Source organism: Crinia signifera, chromosome 2, assembly GCF_055691185.1.
Source record: "Crinia signifera chromosome 2, ASM5569118v1, whole genome shotgun sequence".
NCBI classification, from domain to species: Eukaryota; Metazoa; Chordata; class Amphibia; order Anura; family Myobatrachidae; genus Crinia; species Crinia signifera.
In genome coordinates, this window is record NC_139218.1 from 382,619,665 (window position 1) to 382,641,411 (window position 21,747).

Here is a 21,747-nt window from a genome sequence, read left to right on the forward strand (position 1 = left end):
ACTCCTTCTGGCAAATTCCTTCTTAGATGGACAAAACCATGTGCACTGCAGGTGGGGCAGATGTAACATGTGCAGAGAGAATTAGATTTGGGTGGGGTTTTACTTCAAAGTGAGATCTATAATGCAGTGTAAACATAAAGCAGCCAATATTTACCCTGCACAGAAACAAAACAACTCACCACATCTAACTCTCTCTGCAGTGCACATGGTTTTGTCCATCTAAGAAGGAATTTGCCAGAAGGAGTGAACCAGAATAAGGCCCTGTATATATGCCAGGGTTGCCGACTTTTTAAATCTCCTCTCCGGGAGAAGCCCGGAGAGGAGACTTTCAGCAGGCCTTCGGGGGGCGGGGCTTGTTGTGACGACATTAATCCTCACCCTCATGATGGAAAATGACCCGATTTGCCGATCGCTGCCGAGGAGCGGGGCTAAAATGATGCGATTCTGCCACTTTAGCCCCACCCCCTCATCGGAGATCGGCCAAACTGGTTAGTTAAATGCCGTGGTCAGGGGTGAGATAGCCGGGAACAGGCTATCGAAAGGTGAGCTTCAAAGGAAATCGAACCCGATATTGCATTGAATGCAATCGCACAAGTGTATGGGAAGCATTAGCCAGCTGTAATCAATAGGCCTGCCCCCACAGGCTGAGCTCTGTGTCCTGTGTTGCGCCATCAGCGAGTGCAGGTCCCTGGGTAAGGCAGCCAGCACATGTACTACATACAACCCTATATGCATGTCGATATGTGCTGGTGGGAGCCCCTGCAGTCTGAGGTCTCTACTCTACTAATATAATATTTTATTGAATCTGGTTCACGTAGGAATATATAGACTATACAGTAACCACAAAGCATCACAAGTACCCTGGGAGCCTTATTAAATCTGATGACATTGCCTTTATATTATTTTTATGCAAAAATATATTGCTGACCAGTGGGGTGAGTGTCCATTATACGTCTAATACACATCTACATTGTGTCCAATCAGACATGAGCGGCCTCAGGCTGTGCAACGTATGTGTTATGGCGTTGTATCTATACGTGAAGTGCATTAATCACCTACACCTAGAGGATAAAGCCATTCTGACATCACTGCATGGAACAAAATGGCTGCCTCCATGGTCTGTAGGTGACAGGTGCACATAACCATATTTTTCCCCAATACCTTACCTCATAAACAGCCACGTTGGAGTTTTCGTAGTTGGCTCCCACACTTTTAGTAGACACGGAGCGAGTTACGGATCTCAAGCTTTTGCAGTCAGAGACGCTTTTCGTGTCGCTCATACTGTCGATATTCAGTTTCTGTTAAGAAGAAAGTGATATGTTTACACTCAGTTGGCGTAATCACAACCAAAACACATCGGGAAACATAGACAGACAGTGGTGCCAAGAGGTGTGTGTGTGTGTGTGTGTGTGGGGGGGGGTCGCGACTCTTTACCCAGGCCTGTTGGTGTGGCCCAGTTGCCGTCGACACCCCCCCCCCCACACCCAGTGTCATAACTGTATATGTGTAGGCTTCATAGCAAAAGTTTGTAAGGGCCTCCATGTACCACCCAATGGGGAAAAATGTCTATAGCACATGTTACTTTGATAGAGAGGGTGGGCCCCTTTAAGCTGTAGGCCCTATAGCAGCTGCTCCCCCTGCACCTATGGTAGTTACACCCTTGCCCCCACCGCTCCTTCCCCATTGTAGAGAGCAGCGACTTATTCTGCAGCAGCCTCTCTCCCCAGCCCACAAGCTGCAGAAGCAGTTACTCCTCCAGCGCCACAGCTACCAGCATTGGCCACGCCCCCTCCCATATTGCCTATCGGCAGCCCTGGAGACAGAGGCTGAAATGCAGCACATTTTACAGTGTGGCCTTGATTCCGAGGCTGAAGGAGGGCGTGTGTACCAGATATTTGCCCAGAGCAGAGCTGTAGGTGAACACTGAGGGGGCAGGTCTGACTCCTCCCCTGCCAAGCTTCTTCAGGTAAGTATGCAAAATAAAACCCACCAGTGAGCAAGCAGCGTAGTACTAGCAGCACTAGGATATGACAGCCTGGGCTGGTGACCTTATAACAAATCTGCGTGACCACTGTTATATACCAAGCCCTGGCAGCAGTGCCCCTGTAAGGCTTCTTGCCACCCTAGACAAAACTTCAACCTACTGGTCCACCGCCAACCCCACACACTGCCACCAATACCCACTTTCCAGCTCCTCATGTGAAAGTGTGTAGGTGACATCTTAGGCTGGGGCCCCACATTGCGGTAAGCCACTTGGAACCTGCACAAAGGCTCCTATGTGGCAGGCTGGACAGGCGGGACAACCGGATTTCAAGACAAACACATACATTCAAATGTGTGTGTTCACAAGGTGCGGCTGTGCGGCTACTTGAAACCCAGTGGGCAGCGGCCAGATCCTGTTCTGATCCTGCCACAAGGCTGTATGTGACCCCACACAGCCTCCTTCTGGCCAAAGGGGTCCACTGCACCGCATTGCATACTTCCCAACTGTCCCGCTTAGCATGGGAATGTCCCGTTTTTTTGGGGATGTTCCCGCTGCCCTCAACCATAGTAGCACCCCCCATTCCCAATCCTAACAGATTTTGGTGTTCTAGACAACTGCTTTAGCAATGCTGTCCCTGCCTGGTAGCCGTAAACCTAAGTTTGCCATTTCCCGTTATATTTTTATATAAAACATTTAAAACAATGTTTAAATGTTTACGTAATGATACTTTCCATGTTCCAGCACTCGCTGGCTCGTACCCTTTTCTGTCTTTTGTATTTTTACATTCCTCCGTATTTGACCCATTATACAATATCAGTATGATTATAAAGTCCTGTAGGAAAGTGGGATACATCACATAACTCTCCATCAGTGTCCATTAGGATTAAAAATCATATTGGCAAACAGCTTATAAAGCGCTATTTCCGATGCAGCGCGGACTTAATTCCTTCATAATGCAAAAGGACATATGATCACGTAATCTGTGTTTGATCCCTTTATCTATTTACGGCGGAAATGCAGAATACAGAAAATGGCTGAGATTTGCCTTGTGTATAGAGAGGCTCATTCAGGTGCTGTCGCCAAGCGCAAGTTGGATTTGCTATCACTGCGGGTTCCTCGGAGGTAACAAGCTATAGCTCCGTATGGTAATGCAGTAAGAGGTGGCTTATCTAACGCACCCTACCTGCAATCTAGTGAAGTGGGCAGTATCGAGAGATAATTGTGGGCACTCGCATTCCAGAGGGGACGGGGGAATCACACAATTTTTTGCTCCGTCCACTCCAGCAGGCCTGCAAATCATGGTGCTTTGCCAAAGTGGGGGCGGGACTTGATGATGTCAGAGGTCCTGCTCCACCCCCGAAGTTCCACTAGAGAACAGAGCTGTAGTTAGTAAGTATGCTTTTATGGATGTGGATCATTAGGTTGACAGTAATTAGGTCAATAGTCAATAGGTGGACACATGCACGCTTTTTATGACCTGACTCTTTGCCCACTTGGATCGTGAAGTAAGAACAAGTCGGTTAAAAAAAAAAAAAAAACTTGTCGTCCTTTTTTTGCTTATGGCGAAATTTTTTCACGGCGAAATTTTGCTTGTGTCGACCTTTTGCTTAATGTCTGCCTAGACCATAGCTACCTTTTTAATGTGTTGACCTAAACACTGTCGAAGAAATCGAGCAGATCCCTGCTTTTATACATACTCATTGTTAGGGCAGGGCACCGGTGCTTCCTCCTTGCACCCAAAGCAGACTGGTAGCCCCCTGCCTCCTGAAACAATGAGAGATAGTGACGCCGAGTGGAGAGGGTGGGTACTACATGGGTACAGGCTTTGTTGGAGGGGCCTGGGTAAAGCATAAGTGTCTCGCCTCCCTCTCCACCCCTGACATCTTAGCACCCCCCGCACCTAGACATAGCAATAGGGACCCCCAATACACACAGAAGCCTTGACAACGGCTTGGAGGCTTAATAATTTATTTGCGCAAATATATCTGAATTATATTACCATGTAGTATTTATATCTGGTTACAAGTGTCTTTCAGTGTGCTAGGGGGAAACAATGTACTTTTCTCTAACCCGGGCAGCAGTAGCAGAAGCTGAACCCTGTGCCAGGCTGTGTATAGACTTGAGCAGATGCCAGGAAGCCCGGGCACTGAGCTGTCACAGTACAGCAGCCCGGGCAGAAGCTGCTAGAGTTAGTGAAGAAAGGGGAGCGGGGAGAGATGCTGCTGCTGCGGTAATCGTCCCTCTCTCTCCCTGCATGATGTGCGAGGGATAGCGATTGCACTGGTTGCCAGATCGCAACCCGTACACCCCATTTTCTTATTTCAACGCAGCAGACGTATACTGGCAAGCATTTTTTGGGGGGAAGGGCCAGTGTAACCCCCCTCTCCCCAGTACCAAGGCCCATCAGGGCTCTCAACAGCACACTGCGTGTAGTATGGTTTATTTACTATATCTTGCTCTGACTGCAGGGAACAGGGACTGGAAATACACTCACTGTACAGTAAGCCAGCAAGCCAAGCAAGTGCTAATGAATGAACACATGATAGACGGCATGAAAGCCTTGCGCTCTTACCTTTATACTCAGCTTGGGGTTTATAAATGTCAGGTCATCCAGAGACAGCAATATTCTGTTAGGCCCTTTAACCAGCTGGATCTGACGGATGCTATGCCTGGAATGAGATGAGAATGATACACAGACAGAGGTCAGGCAGAGATATGGGGTCTGATACTGCTACACAGACGGAGGTCAGACAGAGATACAGGGTCTGATACCGCTACACAGACGGAGGTCAGGCAGAGATATGGGGTCTGATACTGCTACACAGACTGAGGTCAGACAGAGACAAGGGGTCTGATACTGCTACACAGACGGAGGTCAGACAGAAATGGGGTCTGATACTGCTACACAGACTGAGGTCAGACAGAGACACGGGGTCTGATACCGTTACACAGACGGAGGTCAGGCAGAGACCAGGCCTGATACTGCTACACAGACTGAGGTCAGACAGAGACAAGGGGTCTGATACTGCTACACAGACTGAGGTCAGACAGAAATGGGGTCTGATACTGCTACACAGACTGAGGTCAGACAGAGACACGGGGTCTGATACCGTTACACAGACTGAGGTCAGACAGAGACACGGGGTCTGATACTGCTACACAGACGGAGGTCAGACAGAGATACAGGGTCTGATACTGCTACACAGACTGAGGTCAGACAAAGATACATGGCCTGATACTGCTATACATACTGAGGTCAGACAGAGACACGGGGTCTGATACTGCTACACAGACTGAGGTCAGACAGAAATAGGGTCTGATACTGCTACACAGACTGAGGTCAAACAGAGACACAGGGCCTGATACTGCCAGACACAGTAGATTTGCTATAGCCCACCATCCATACTTCAAGGTTGTGTCCGGATATTATACTTCATTCACATACAGGGAGCAGTGCATTGAAAATGTATTGGGGATTCCAGGGAGGTGGCTCAGCAGACAGATGGAGATGGTCTGTGTTATGGGCGTGTTATGGTAGGGGTGTTAAAGTGGCTGTATGTATAGAAACCTGGCCGCTTACAATGGAGACCATACAGTAACTGCCATAGGCGAAAGTTCCGATGGTGAGATGGATGGTTACGTGTACAGATGCACCATCGGTATTACTGCATGTGAGAATGCTGGCAGTGGGCATCTCAGTCCTGGCACAGACACACGGATGCCCACAAGGGGACGGCTTTGTAGTAGCATTAGCGTAACATCACAGTAGCGTGACCAATAGACGCCGCTGCGGGTGCCCCTGTGACCCCCTCCAAATCAGCCCCACAGTGTGTATTGCATACAGTGTACCACATCAACATAGAGACATATGTCGGTAATCTGCAGACTTCTGGAGTGAAACGGTAGGATCCATGTCATACATGATAGTGTTTTATATACATTATTGCCTACACGTACAGTCACAGTAACATGATGTAACAAATGCACATTTTCTTTTTGTTTCATTGTTAATTCGTCTTCAAGATGGATTCAACCCGAAATACAAAACATCATTTGTTATCCTGCTAACATGTAACTAATCGTTTGCTGACTTCTCTAGAGACCAGCGGAGGAGACTGCTCTGTAGTTTCTGGTACTGGACACGAAAGCATACAGAACATGAGAGCATACCGGGACATGAGAGCATACCGGGACATGGAGAGCATACCGGAACATGAAAGCATACCGGGACATGAGAGTATACCAGGACATGAGAGCATACCGGGACATGAGAGTATACCAGGACATGAGAGCATAACGGGACATGAGAGTATACTGGGACATGAGAGTATACCGGGACATGAGAGTATACCAGAACATGAGAGCATACCGGGACATAAGAGTATACCGGGACATGAGAGCATACCGGGACATGAGAGTATACCAGAACATGAGAGCATACCGGGACATGAGAGTATACCGGGACATGAGAGTATACCGGGACATGAGAGCATACCGGGACATGAGAGTATACCGGGACATGAGAGTATACCGGGACATGAGAGTATACCAGAACATGAGAGCATACCGGGACATGAGAGCATACCGGGAAATGAGAGTATACCAGAACATGAGAGCATACCGGGACGTGAGAGCATACCGGGACATGGAGAGCATACCGGGACATGGAGAGCATACCGGGACATGAGAGTATACCAGGACACTTGAGCATACTGGGACACGAAAGCATACCGGGACATGAGAGTATACCAGAACATGAGAGCATATCAGAACATGAGAGCATATCAGGACATGAGAGCATACCGGGACATGAGAGCATACCGGGACATGAGAGTATACCAGAACATGAGAGCATACCAGAACATGAGAGCATAACGGGACATGAGAGTATACCGGGACATGAGAGTATACCAGAACATGAGAGCATAACGGGACATGAGAGCATACCGGGACATGAGAGCATACCGGGACATGAGAGTATACCAGAACATGAGAGCATACCAGAACATGAGAGCATACCAGAACATGAGAGCATACCGGGTCATGAGAGTATACCAGAACATGAGAGCATATCAGAACATGAGAGCATAACGGGACATGAGAGCATACCGGGACATGAGAGTATACCAGAACATGAGAGCATACCGGGACATGACAGTATGCCAGAACATGAGAGTATACCAGGACACTTGAGCATACTGGGACACGAAAGCATACCGGGTCATGAGAGTATACCAGAACATAAGAACATACTGGGACACGTGAGCATACCTGAGCAAAAGAGCTTTCCGGGACATGATAGCATACCGGACACAAGAGCATACCATACCTGAGAGCGTACCAGACATGAGAGTATACAGGGACATGAGAGCATACCGGACACGACAGCATACGGGAACACAAGAGCATACCGAAACACAAGAGTACACCGGGACATGTGAGCATACCTGGACACAACCGTATATTGGGACACAAGAGTACAGAGGTACACAAGAGTACACCGGGACACGTGAGCATACCCATACATGAGAGGTTTCCGGGACACAACAGCATACCAGGATGCAAGAGTATACAGGACACAAGAGCATACAGGACACAAGAGCATACGGGACACAAGAGCTTACGGGACACAAATGCATACCAGGACAAGATATCATTCCAGTACATAGAGTATAGCGGGACACGACAGCATACCAGAACATGAGGGTATACAGGGACATGAGAGTATACCAGGACACTTGAGCATACCGGGACACAAGAGCATACCCGGACATGAGAGCTCTCCGGGACACGAGAGCATACTAGACACAAGAGCATACGGGAACATAAGAACATACCGAAACACAAGAGTACACTGGAACATGTGAGCATACCCGGATACGAGAGCTTTCCCAGACACGAGAGCATACGGGACACAAGAGTATACCGGGACACAATAGCATACCGGAACACAAAAGCATACTGGTACACAAGTGTACACTGGAGCATGTTAGGACACCCGGATACGAGAGCTTTCCCGGACATGAGAGCATACCGGGACACAAGAACATACCGGGACACAAGAACATACCGGGACAAAAGAGCATACTGGGACCAAAGAGCATACCGGAAAACAAGAGTACACCGGTACACAAGAGCATATCATGACACAAGAGCATACGGGACACAAGAGCATATGGGACAAGAGATCATTCTAGGACACAAAAGCATACCAGATCACAAGAGAAGACAGGGACATGAGAGCATACAGCATACCAGGACATGAGAGAATACTGGAACACGAGAGCATACATGGACATGATAGCATATCAGGACACGTGAGCATACATGGACATGATAGCATATCAGGACACGAGAGCATACATGGACATGATAGCATATCAGGACACGTGAGCATACATGGACATGATAGCATATCAGGACACGTGAGCATACATGGACATGATAGCATATCAGGACACGTGAGCATACATGGACATGATAGCATATCAGGACACGTGAGCATACATGGACATGATAGCATATCAGGACACGAGAGCATACATGGACATGATAGCTATCAGGACACGAGAGCATACATGGACATGATAGCATATCAGGGCACAGGAGCATTCTAAAAAAATGAAAGCGTACCGGAACATGAGATCATACCGGGACAATGGCAGAGGATAATCCAGAGCACATAAACCATTAGAAGAAATCAGCTGGAGGCTTTCTTACAAGTCCAAGTTATTACCAATTACCAATGGATGTACTGCGGGCACCCTCCCGGATATAATGGATATATGAATGTGAGCTCCATGGCCAATATCTGGTTCTTATCTTACACAATAGATCTTGTGTAGACTCCATTACAAAGTAACGTACCAGCATGCTGGTCTCGTCTAGCTGCAATGTTTTCGTATACTTCTATGAATACAGATACAAACAATTCCCCATATACATGATACGAATGGTTAGCAAAGGCAATGAAGATGGACTACTGCCCTCAGCGGAAACAATGGATGCCAACACTGGAAGAGACTAGATGACTGAAAGAGTTCCCCCACTTATCTAGAGATGTCACTAGGACATGTGGGAACATACGGGCATCCTGAATACCACAGTGTCTTATACAGCGCTACAATAAATCAATGGTCCCTCCATACTCTTTCCATTCTGTCCCTTATATAATGGCACCTATCAGAAAAGGACACCAACCTCCTTCTGCAAACGAGCAGGGGAGTCCAGAACACTCCCACAACAATCCTATGACACTTTGGTACTTGTTTCCTAGCACGGCCACAATCGCGGGCATCGGGTGTCATTTTTAGTGGTATACGAAGCGACCGACGCGATGCCCCCGATTTTCCCATTGAGATGCATTGAAAACAGTCAAAATCGTGTCGGTCGCGTCGTATGCGGCTAAAAAAGGCTTAAATGGTGCAGACGCGATGCCCACGATTTCACCATAGGAAACAATGTTAAATGGCTCAATGTACCCGCGATGCCCCCGATTTCCCATAGGGAACAATGTTAAATGCCTCAATTTCACCAAATCATCATAGGGACCAATGGTAAATGGGCCAGAAAGGCCCAAAAACACCCCTGAACAGTGAAATGTCCCCCCAAAAGTATTTTACGCCACCCCACGATCAACGCGAACCTGAAGCGTGGCGAGCGCAGCGAGCCCGCGAGGGGCGGCGGTACGCGTCCTCCGACCTTTTCATACCCCCACTATCCACGTCGGCGTGGAGTTGAGAATAGAATAGTGCAGCGAGCCACCGAGCCACCGAGTCCGAAGCGTGGCGAGCGTAGCGAGCCCCGCGAGGGGACGCGGATACCTTCACAGGTAAACGCGTCCCTTCGCGGGCTTCACAGGTATCCGCGTCCCCTCGCGGGGCTCGCTGCGCTCGCCACGCTTCGGGCTCGGTGGCTCGCTACGCTCGCCACACTATTCTATTCTCAACTCCACGCCGACGTGGATAGTGGGGCTATGAAAAGGTTGGAGGACGCGTACCGCCGCCCCTCGCGGGCTCGCTGTGCTCGCCACGCTTCGGGTTCGCGTTGATCGTGGGGTGGCGTAAAATACTTTTGGGGGGACATTTCACTGTTCAGGGGTGTTTTTGGGGGTTTCTGGCCCATTTACCATTGTTTCCTATGGGAAATCGGGGGCATCGCGGCTAAATTGAGGCATTTAACATTGTTCCCTATGGGGAAATCGCACCCGATTTTTTAGTGCATGCGATGGCCGCGATGCCCCCGATTTTCCCTTACGATGCCCACGATCATGATCGTTGTGGCCGTGCTAGGAAACAAGTACCGACACTTTAATTCTCCGTCTGTGCACACAGATATCCACGAGATCCGTTTGCCTTTGGGTTTGCAGCCAACTAGTAATCAGGATGGAAATATTATGGCCGTGTAGTTATTTGTGTATCTTGTTTCTAGATTTTATCTTTGTGGACTACAATTCTCTTTTAAGCATTAAAAGCAGACAAATCCGCCCGCTTAACTTTCCCATGAGACATAAAGGTTGTGATGTGGAAATAACTGCACAATGACTATCGTATTATCAGAATGCGTGCTGCGATGATGACATGTGTACCGGAACACGTACCCTGTCACCGCCGTCGTGTCTGCAATTTCTAAAGCATCAGATCCTTCACCTTTCTCCGAACCCCCGAAAACCAATTTAATGTCCATGTCTTGGGGATTTGCAGCACATTTACACAACGAGCACAAATTAAATCCCAGAGATTATCACTAGATGATGTGCCGCAGACTGCAAAACACCCACCAGAGGTGCCCATCCAACGCCCCAGCTGTTACTCTTCACTTTTCACAGCTTAGTACATATGGCCATCAACCAGAATTAGAGGCCATGTGGCTGCGTTGGTGCCATCCCATGAGCCCTTGCGACATCAGTCACACACACACATCTAGGGACAGGTGAAGCAGGAAGGAACACGACAAGATGATTGAACATCTTGTCTGCCGGAGCGGGGGACTGAAAACTTCCCCGTCCACCAATCCCCTCTTGAGCACACTGCACATCAGCTTATAGCTGAGATGAGATGTGATGTCTCCTTGCCCGGCTGGCTGCACTGGGCATGTGCAAGAGAGGATCTCTCTACTCATGTGGGAGAAGTGGTATCAGCACACATAGGTGATTGAGGTTTACCAAATTTGAGTTTGGTCCGGGAACAGATGTTGCGTGTCTGGGCATGCATATCGGTGAAAATACGCACGTGTACTTTCACCGATATGCATTCACCGATATACATATATATTTATTTAGTTTCTTAGGATATAATGAACATTAGAACAGATGCACATGAATTTACCTGATGAGATAAGAGACTGCGACGCCGCACAGAGCCAAGGCAAACACCAGCCCAAACACCAGGATGACGATAGATGGTTCAATGCCTGCAATACAGAGAGAGGGTTAGATACAGCAGCAGGGGTGCATCTGTAGTAAATGGCCCCGTTCAGTGCTACATATTCACATGCAGTAGTAACTTGCAATAAAGCAAAGCCAGTAGTACCACGGTTCATAAGGATTTGTATGGATCAAAGAAACTGCCACAGAAAGCACATTCAGGGCGTGATGTTCCAACCTCTTGCGCAAAGTGACACAGCGGTCACAGGGTTGCAGGGAGGGATTCAAATGTGCAGCACCGCTGCAGAAAAAAACGCATACACTTCTATAGAGTAACACCAGCTTTTGCTGGCGTCACCGGTGATGACCGGTGCTCAGTACATATATGGAAAATGCCGTAAAGCCCAGAAATGGGGCGTTGGGATGAATGGGAGGATACAGACAGCCGGATACGCTGGAATGAAGATAATGCTTCCTGTGGGTATTATGTAAAAGTGCAGCAATATAACCTGTGCTACCCTAAGGATCCGGTGCACAACAGGCCTGATTCTTGTTTGTAAGACTAGTGAAACACAAAAGCAAATAGCTGTCCACCTGGGCAAAACCTTGCTGCACTGCAGGGGGGCAGATGGAACACATAAGCCCTGTACACATGTCGCCAGGGAATATGGTCACTAAGCGACCATATCCTTGTGTGTATGCGGCAACTTTTGCCAGGAGCGCGCTCCCGTGACCAGCCCTGGGGTGGTCGCTGGTTGGAGGAGCGTGCTCCTGTGATCAGCTGTTTCCCCCGGCAGAGTCTCCTTGTTATCAGCGACCATCTCTGGCGGCTGATGAAAACGGGACGCTGAGCAATGTATTGCTCCGCATGTAGGGAGCTATAGAGAGAGAGAGAGAGCTAGATTTGTTTTCAACTGAAATCTAAATTGCAGTGTAAACGGGCCTACACACGGGGAGATTTGCTGAGCCATCTGAGTGATGCTAGATCGCCCAGAACACAACCATGTGTCAGCGCTGTGTGCTGAGCAGTGTGTCAGGGCCTTATACTTATGGTATCCTCCTTTAATAAATGTATGTATTTACAATGTATTCAGGGTCTTTATTATCTTATTTTTATTTTCCAGATATGTACTGGTGATATCAAGTGATTTCCATCTAAGCGGGTGATTCAGGTTGGTTTGCAAAAGCAAACGCCTTCTTTAATGGACAAAACCCTGTGCACTGCAGGTGGGGCAGATGTAACATGTGCAGAGAGAGTTAAGCCCCGTACACACGGGGGAGATATATTGCTCAGTTTCTCCTGTTCATCAGCGACCAGAGATGGTCGCTGATGAAAAAGAAACTGCCGGGAGAGCCCGGCAGTGGTAATCAGCTGGTCGCAGGAGCATGTTCCTGCGACCAGCGATCACTACAGGGGTAAAAACGGGAGCGCGCACCCGGCGAAATATCGCCGGTGCACACTCCCATCGTGGGCAATATGGTCGCTTAGCGACCATATTTCCCGCGATAGTGTACAAATTTGCCCCTGTGTGTACGCACCTTTAGATTTAGGGGTTATTTTGTTTCTGTGCAGGGTAAACACTGGCTGCTTTATTATACACTGCAATTTAGATATTCGTTTGAATACACCCCACACAAATCTAAAGCTGGCCATACATCTACAGATCGATTGTCAGATTGGGCTGCTTGGACCAAAATCCTGGTAATGGATGAGAGTAAATGACAGTTGACCATTTGCTTTGAAATGCTGGAAAACTGCCAACCCATCCATTACCAGGTTTTTTGTTCCAACCAGCCCAATCTAACAATCGATGCACATGTTACATCTACCCCACCTGCAGTGCATATGGTTTTGTCCATCAAAGAAGGACCAACCTGAAACATCCCCTTAGCTGGAAAGCCCCACATATACCTGTATTGAGAATAATCTCAAATATAACATTCTATTCATTACCAGTGACATGCGGTGGTGGCTGTGAACAGAGAATCACCGTCACAGCCACCACTGCCCCCCCCCCCACCCCTACCGTTCCTGGCTGCTGCCAACACCCCCCCACCTCCTCAGGGCCGCCGCCAACAACCGCCCCCCCTGCAGGTGAGGCAGGTGTTACTTGTACAGAGATAATTAGATTTGGGTGGGGTTTTACACCTGTTTCACCTGCAGTGCACATGGTTTTGTCCATCTAAGAAATATTTTGTCAGAAAGAGTGAACTAGAATAAGGGCCTCAGTTCCTGCTGGAGCCTGCTGAAAAATAGCCCTGCATATAACCCATGTACGGCCCTATGGATCCAGTGCACAAGGTTCTTTTTTTATAGAAAGAATACTTAAGAAAGCATTCATACACAAACAAGTATGGAATATACCTCAATATGCAATACAAATGGTATCCAATTAGCCAAATAAAAAGTTGTTTTACACCCAAAAATATATTGCATCCACTATAAAATAACACAGAGACGCTGGCCATGCCCCCACAGCAGAGAAAACCTGCGCGTGGCCTATGCTTGCTGCTCCTGCAAGGCCACGCCTCCAAATTTCAGGTGCAAAGGTCCCGGGTTTAGCTTTTCACTAGTTGGGAGGTATGATATCGGAGTATTTTTAACTTATTTTATTCTTTTAATCTTTTTTTACACAGTGATCACTGATCAGCTTGTTTGTTCATTGAAACCATACAGCTGATAACAGTGGCCCCGGTTGTTAGGTCATGCCCTACCACCCACCAGGGCGGAGGGAGCATAAAATAGTACCTGAAGCATGGCGAGCGGACATGGTGCATCATGTCAACATTTGGGACAATAAAAAGTGAAAAACTCATGTCAAACTGTCGACCTTCCCATTGTCAACCTAATGCTTGTCCCAAACTTTTGACCCTGTTGACCTTAGCCATGTTGACCTTTCTCATGTGTCGACCTTCAGTGTTCGACCCAATAACCCCGTCCCTGCACTAAAGCCTCTGCAGAAACCCCAATTTGCATGTGAGCCCTGTGCTGCGCCAGCTGAAGATGGCGTTATTATCACAGGACTCACTGCAGTTTCTTTTTCACATTTTTTTGTGTGTAAATTTTGTCATGTCGCATTTCTCATTCTATGTGCGATCTGCTTACTAGAAAGAATGCAAATTAAAGGGTTTGGAGCAGTTTTTTCAGGAAACACTCTTTTCATATTATTTTAGTAAAAATAATGTTCATAAATCCGCCCCTAAATCATGTTGCAGAACCTATGTAGAGGAAGCTCAAAACTTGTTGGGCACTATCTGCTCCCTTCCTGCTGTAGGGTCTGTTGCCCGAAAGAGGAGAGTAGTCCAGTCATGTGCCCCCCTTGCCCAGCCCAAGCAGCCACTCACCAGCATGTTTATTTACCAAAAACCTAGGTGTACAATGCCTTTAACGACAAAACATCTAAACATCGATAGGCTTGATGTAAGTCAACAATGTTTTAGGCTGGAAACATCAACCTCTGTGGCTAGTGTGTATATTTTAACATTGGTCATGCTTTGGAAACAAAAGTCTCAGCCACAAGTCTCACCGAATGCTGGGACTTATGGTACTCCAAGTACTCCAAGGGGAGGCTTGCTGTAATTTATAGTCCCACAGCACAACCCAATATAATTTTTGTTTTATTTTACACAAAACAATCAGACCGGCGTCCACCACCCAGGGGTGCCGGGGACAGCCCCAGGTTTCAGGCCTGGATGGATGAACCCTGGGGGTGAGGGACCCCTTTATTAGGGAGTCCCCGCTCCCCCCACGGACCTTGTCCAGGGCTGAGAGGGTGATGTTTTGGCCGAGGGAGCTTTTGTAAAAGTTTCCCCCGGCTGTGGCATCACTGTGCTGGTTCCAAAATATGGGGGACCCCTATTTTTTTGTTCCCTGTATTTTTGTAACTAGGACCAGTTCAAAAGCCGGCAATGGTTTCTTAACTACGGGGGGAACCTTGCCAATTTTTTCCCCGTATTTCGGAAACCGGGATCACTGATCTGTGGGTGTTTCTGTCAATCTAGCCTGCCAGAAGGAGGTTTATTTTTCGTTCAATTTATGTTCATGTTTAGGGTGCGATTAATCGCACACTACTACATTTGCGATTTTCATGTTTTCAATGAGAAAACACCTGGATGAGATTTTAGAAGTGCGATTTTTTTGGTCACGGCAAAACGTGCAATTTTTATCACAAATCGCACACTACATGTTCAATTTTTGGTAAACTTGTGATTTTGATCTAAAAAATTGCATGTTCTAAAAAATCGCACCCAATAACATCCCGCCCTAAGCGTTTTCACTTGGTTTTTGTTTTGTAAAAAATATATTTATTGAAATGGTTATATACAGTATCATATATATAGGCCATGTGGGCGCGGCAGTGGGTGGCAGCCTTGCCAGTCAACCAGAATAAACCCCAATATGTGCATTTGAACCACTGCATTTCTAACAATAAGAAGTAGGTGCTTCCCCTATAAGAAATGTCAATTTCAGGATAAAATATGATCTATGTAAAATTTTACAATGCATCTCAAAATATGACATAGAGATTGACTGTTTATTTAACATCATACTGTATATGCATTGAGTATAACCTTCATAGACAATAAAGGAAATTTGGTTTTCCACTTCGGAAGTCCAGCATTGCCAGACCCATTATTATTATTATTATAATTTTATTTATAAGGCGCCACAAGTGTTTCGCAACGCCGTACAAAGGAACAATACAGGGAGACAAAGCTTGGCATAACATTGAATAAATAACAAAAATACAGTACAAATAAAGAGCACCACAGATCAATACACATTACAGCTTATATAAGTAGTGAGGACTCAATCAACATACAACTAGAGGCTAGATGCCAATGATGGAGATGAGTATGCGGACAAAGATGGTCACTGAGTACCCATCACTCCCTATGTGCCAGTCACTGCCAGAGGTGGCCAACTGCTTTTAATTTTAAATCCTGAATAAATAACAGAAGTGCATAGTCCATATATTCAACTATGCATTTACCCAACGTCACCACTGTGCACAGTGCTTCATATATAACATGGTAAAACACATTACATAATGGCCCTTATTCTGGTTAACTCGAAAAGGCAAATTAGTTCTCAAATGGACAAAACCATGTGCACTGTAGGGGGGAGGGGGTCAGATGTAATATGTGCAAAGAGATTAGATTTGGGTGACTTATTTTGTTTCTGTGCAGGGAAAATACTGACTCCTTTATTTTGACACTGCAATATAGATCTCACTTTGAAAGTTTGAAGTCTAATCCAAATCTAATCCTCTCTGCACATGTTAAATCTTCCCCCCCCCTGTAGTGCACATGGTTTTGTCCATTTGAGAAGAAATTTGCCTTTGCGAGTGAACCAGAATAAGGGCCGATATACATGGTGACTAGTGTCAATAAAAAAAAAAAAAAAGATTCCCAAAGCATTTTCTACAGTATGTCCTGTAGTTATTAAGCTTCAAAGGACAGAAACCTCCAGTGCAGAACTCTTAGGATTGTAATAAGCTTTGTAAAGCCATTGATAATGCATCTGAGCATATGGGGCCTTATTCTGGTTCACTCTTTCTGACAAAATCCTGCTTAGATGGACAAAACCATGTGCACTGCAGGGGGGTAGATGTAAAATGTGCAGAGAGAGTTAGATTTGGGTGAGTTATTTTGTTTCTGTGCAGGGTAAATACTGACTGCTTTATTTTTACACAGCAATATAGATCTCACTTTGAAGTAAAACCCCACCCAAATCTAATTCTCTCTGCACATTTTACATCTACCCCCCTGCAGTGCACATTGTTTTGTCCATCTAAGAAGGATTTTGTCAGAAAGAGTTAACTAGAACAAGGCCATTGATGGGGAGGACACCAATAGGCAGCATGGACAATGTAATGGTTAGCATTGCTGCCTCACAGCACTGAGGCCATTTGTTAAATTCCCACCATGACCCTAAATGTGTGGCGTTTATATGTTCTCCCCAATGCAAAAAAAAAAACCCAACAATATTCTGGTAGACTAATTGACTCCCAACAAAATTAACCTTAATGTGTGTGTATGTGGTAGGGAATATTGGGGGTTATTCAGAGTTGATCGCAGCTGTGCAAATTTGCAATCCTATTGGTTATCGAATGACTGCCCATGTGTAGAGATTGAAGTGCGCACAATGGTCAGTTGCAAATTGAACCTCAAAACGTGGCTCGCGGGAAAAAACAAAACAATTCATAGCGCAATTCATGCAATTTGACCGCAACAATTCCGGATGAGGGAGCTGGAGACAGAGATTTTTTTCCAAAAGCTATACAAATATAGTATATTTCCTATCCTATATGCTCAAGATAACAGATTTGAGCTACTGTATCTGATGTAAAGTATGTATTTAGCATTTTAATCTCTTCTTGTACAGGTTGAGTATCCCTTATCCAAATATCCATTATCCAAATTATTCCCAAAACCATACATTCCAGAAAGTGAAGAAAAAACAGCACTACTGAGGACATGATATATAATTGTCACAAAATATGTGCAAGAGAATGATTGCTTGGCATTTACATTCAGTACCCAATTCCCAAATTCAGGACACAAACTTTGTTTCATGTTTTGAAACCTTGTTTTATGCACAAATAAAATATATGTGTGTATTTCATGTGTTTCATGTGTTTGTACAACATAAAGATACCGCAAGATACATCATTGAAATATAAATATGTTCTGAAATACGGAATAATCCGTTTTCCAAAATTCTTCTGGTCCCGAGCATTTTTGATACGGGATATGTGGCACCCCAGGGGGTACCCCTTTTATTCCTGTACCCCCAGGTTGTTAACATTGCAGTTAATGCTGCCAGAACAGGTCCTTTCCCCTGTCAGCAGGGCTGTGAGGGGTTAACAGAGTCAGCTAGTGTCCCAGCTCCCCTGCAGACAGGAAACTGGAAGGTCAGAGGTGATCCCAGCAGCAGTGTGAGAGGGAGTGTAGAGAGAGGAGAAAGCCCTGTGAACTCCCTGTGAAAAAGAGCAGTGTACTGGATATGTGAAGAGCAGCCCAGAGAGTAATGGGAGAAGAGAACAGTGGAGAGGCACACATCGAGACCCATACCCCTGCACGTGATACAGAGAGCTGGGAGCCGCATGGTGGTGCATGGTGCACCTGGAGACACAAGAGCTGCACAGCTGGTGGTTAACTGGCTGGAGCCAGCAACATATAAGGTCTTCCAGGAAGAAGCGGTGAACATCGTAAGCCGGAGGGTCCAGCTCAAGGTACGCCATCTTGCACCACACCGTGTCAGTGAGCCTGTCACAGATACTCAACCTCTATTCAAATACATAGGGAATAATCCTCTTGTTAAATTTCCACTACTTAATACAGTAAGCGGATGTTACTCATCATAATACTGTAAGTAATCTTTATTACAAGGTACATGGATTGGCCTTAGTGCGATGGATGTGGTAGGCTGGGAAAGTAAGGAGGTTAGTATACGGTAAGGACAGGGTATTGTAGACTGGGAGAAAGATGGTCCTGGTGGGTTGGGAAGGAGAGGGTTTCTAGACTGGGAGAGAGAGGGTGTTGGTGGGTTAGGAAGGAGAGGGTTTGTAGACTGGGAGAGAGAAAGAGAGAGAGAGGGTGTTGGTGGGTTAGGAAGGAGAGGGTTTTGTAGACTGGAAGAGAGAGAGTGAGCGAGAGAGGGTGCTGGTTGGTTAGGAAGAAGAGAGTTTTGTAGACTGGGAGAGAGAGGGTGCTGGTGAGTTAGGAAGGAGAGGGTTTTGTAGATTGGGAGAGAGAGAGAGAGGGAGAGAGGGTGTTGGTGGGTTAGGAAGGAGAGGGTTTTGTAGACTGGGAGAGAGAGAGGGTGTTGGTGGGTTATGAAGGAGAGGGTTTTGTAGACTGGGAGAGAGAGAGAGAGAGAGAGAGAGAGAGAGAGAGAGAAGGGGTTAGTGGGTTATAAATGAGAGGGTTTTGTAGACTGGGAGAGAGAGGGTGTTATTGGTTTATGAAGGAGAGGGTTTTGTAGACTGGAAGAGAGGATATTGGTGTCTGTGAAAAAGATTTTTTTTGCAGGTTGGGAAGGAGAGGATATTGCAGTCTGGGAGAGAGATGTAGTTGGTGGGTTGGGAAGGAGAGGATATTGCAGTCTGGGAGAGAGATGTAGTTGGTGGGTTGGGAAGGAGAGGGTATTGTAGACTGGGAGAGGGGGGTTGGCACTTGGAAGTAGAGGCTGTTGTAGGTTTGGAGAGAGGGTGTTGGTACTTGGGAAGTAGAGGATATTGTAGGCTGGGAGAGAAAGGATGTTGGAGGATTGGGAAGGAGAAGGCATTGTCAACTGGGAGATATATGGTATTGGTGTGTTGGTAAGGAGCAGCTATTATAGACTGGTAGAGAGATGGTTTTGGAGGATTGAAATGAAGTTGATGTTGGTGACAAAAGGTAGGGAGATGGTATTGAAGGACATGCGACTTTCATCTTGGTGGACTTGCAGGTAGAAGGTGTTAGAGGATTGGAAGGGAGTTGTTTTTTTGGGGAGAACTGGGAGGAAGTGATGTTGGTAAAAGGAGGAATATGATGTTCAATGGATTGGAATGGAAATGGTATTTGTACACTGAATAGTAGAATGGTGTTGGTGTATTGTTAAAAAAAGTTGTTAGAAAGAAGTTGAACTGGGAGGAAGATGGAGTTGGTGTACGGGTCAGGAGATGGTTATAGAGCACTGGGGAGGAGATTATGTTGGTGTACTGGGGAAGAGATAATGCTAATGACGGGGAGTGAGGGAGATGATGGATTGAGGGTGATGATGGAGTGAGGGAGATGATATAGGGAGGGTGATGGTTTTGGTGGATTGGAAGGAATCTTATGTTGCTGGACTGGGAGAGAGTGATATTGAGTATTGAAGAAGATGGCATTGATTAACTAGAAAGAAGATATTGTTTATGAAAGAGAAAGAAGAGAAGAGCTTACAGAGTCCATGGAAAGGAAGCTGGGACTGAGACAGTGGCAGAATAAAGTGTTTCAATGCTTCTCAATCTGTTTCTACAGTTTACCATGATGTTGTATATCAGTATCTGATGCTTTGGTGCTTGGGATTACTGTTAGTATTCTACAGGCTGATTAATCAATTTCTGGGCATAATACCTACTGATTTTGATTTGGATGCCTGCACCATTATCTAGGACCATAACTTGGGTGGTGCGGCCATTGCCTTTACACAGAGCAGGATGTGTTGTGGGTGGCACTGCTATTAATATGCATTGCACCGAGTGTATTATGCTTTTATATGGGCTCCTGGTGGCAATCGTTACAATTGCAGCCATACAGTATGTGTGGGAGTTCCACCACTGATTAGGATGGGACATCTAATCCCTTGCATTCATGTCTAGAAAAAACCAAGAGCTTGCAGGGACAAATGCAAGAGGTCCTAGAGACTAGGCATGGCAAGTAAGGGGCATCTGCTGGGCGCTTTCAGTAGTTATGCCCATGTTCTCAGCTAATGCAAACCACATGCAAGTATATCTAGGTAACAGGTCCCCACATAGGTGGATTTAGACCTCATGGGGTCCCAGGCAAGATACTGGTTTGGGGACCTCCTCCAACAATCCATAGCACTATATCTTTGCTGCTGATTGTAGGGGGCATCGATAGACTACCTTGGCTGCATGAACATCGGGATTGTGTGCAAATCGGAATCAGGGTCTAGGTGTTTTGGAAGTAGCCTAATACCCGTGTCACATTTAAAGTAACCCGACTGCCCACATACAGGGGATGAGGTCATTTTGTGTGTCCAAGTATTTTGTATTCTATCAAAGAACATCAAAAGGGACTATGGGTGTGTGGACGGGTCCATGTGATGTCATAACATCATGCGGTAGTCGTTCAATATTTTGGACAGCCAGGATATCTTTATGGGCCCCTTGGGACCCGATGGGCCCTAGGAAGGCACCTAGGTGGCTTGTGGAAAATCCGCCTTCAGGACACCGTCTATGACCTTCTACCGGTGTTCAGTAAGCTAGCGCTCATTTCTGGAGTGCACACTTCCTTCATCTGCCTGGCAGCCCCACCTGGCTATGGCATACCGTGTTTCCCCGATAATAAGACACACCCCAATAATAAGCCCCACCCTTATTTCTGGACAACGGTCCAAAATAAGCCCCACCCAGAAAATAAACCCTAGCTAAATACCCATTTTGCCCAGTCCCTGTGCTAAACTACAATGCTTTCAGCTCCCCCCCCCATGAAATGGATGCGGCTGGTACCGCTGAATCCTCGGCTGGTATCAGCGGTCCCAGGGATGCATTGTGCGCACCTCAAGGACTGATCAGCATCTGTACACAGGCGGGAGTGGAGTGAATGAGCGACGGGAAAGCTGAGTGGCTGAAAAACGCAGAAGGAAAGGAAAGCAGCAGTTGCGCTTAAAGAAGGTGATTGAGGG

General features: G+C 46.5%; 2 protein-coding genes across 3 annotated transcripts in view; one reads left to right on the top strand and one right to left on the bottom strand.

Annotated features, from left to right (window-relative positions):
- Positions 1 to 21,747, bottom strand: part of LOC146058143 (retinal guanylyl cyclase 2-like) — a 97,548-nt gene that overhangs the window by 39,647 nt on the left and 36,154 nt on the right. For both annotated transcript variants that reach the window (XM_083170179.1, XM_083170178.1), the window contains exons 5-7: positions 11,311 to 11,395; positions 4,557 to 4,653; positions 1,167 to 1,298 (exon numbers count right to left, since the gene is read on the bottom strand). In XM_083170179.1, the coding sequence (XP_083026305.1) occupies positions 1,167 to 1,298; positions 4,557 to 4,653; positions 11,311 to 11,395 (314 nt within the window). The remainder of the gene's footprint in view (positions 1 to 1,166; positions 1,299 to 4,556; positions 4,654 to 11,310; positions 11,396 to 21,747) is intronic.
- Positions 18,405 to 21,747, top strand: part of LOC146058144 (antizyme inhibitor 2-like) — a 126,335-nt gene continuing 122,992 nt past the window's right edge. Inside the window, exon 1 of the mRNA XM_083170180.1 lies at positions 18,405 to 18,586. The gene's annotated coding sequence lies outside the window, so the exon portion shown is untranslated. The remainder of the gene's footprint in view (positions 18,587 to 21,747) is intronic.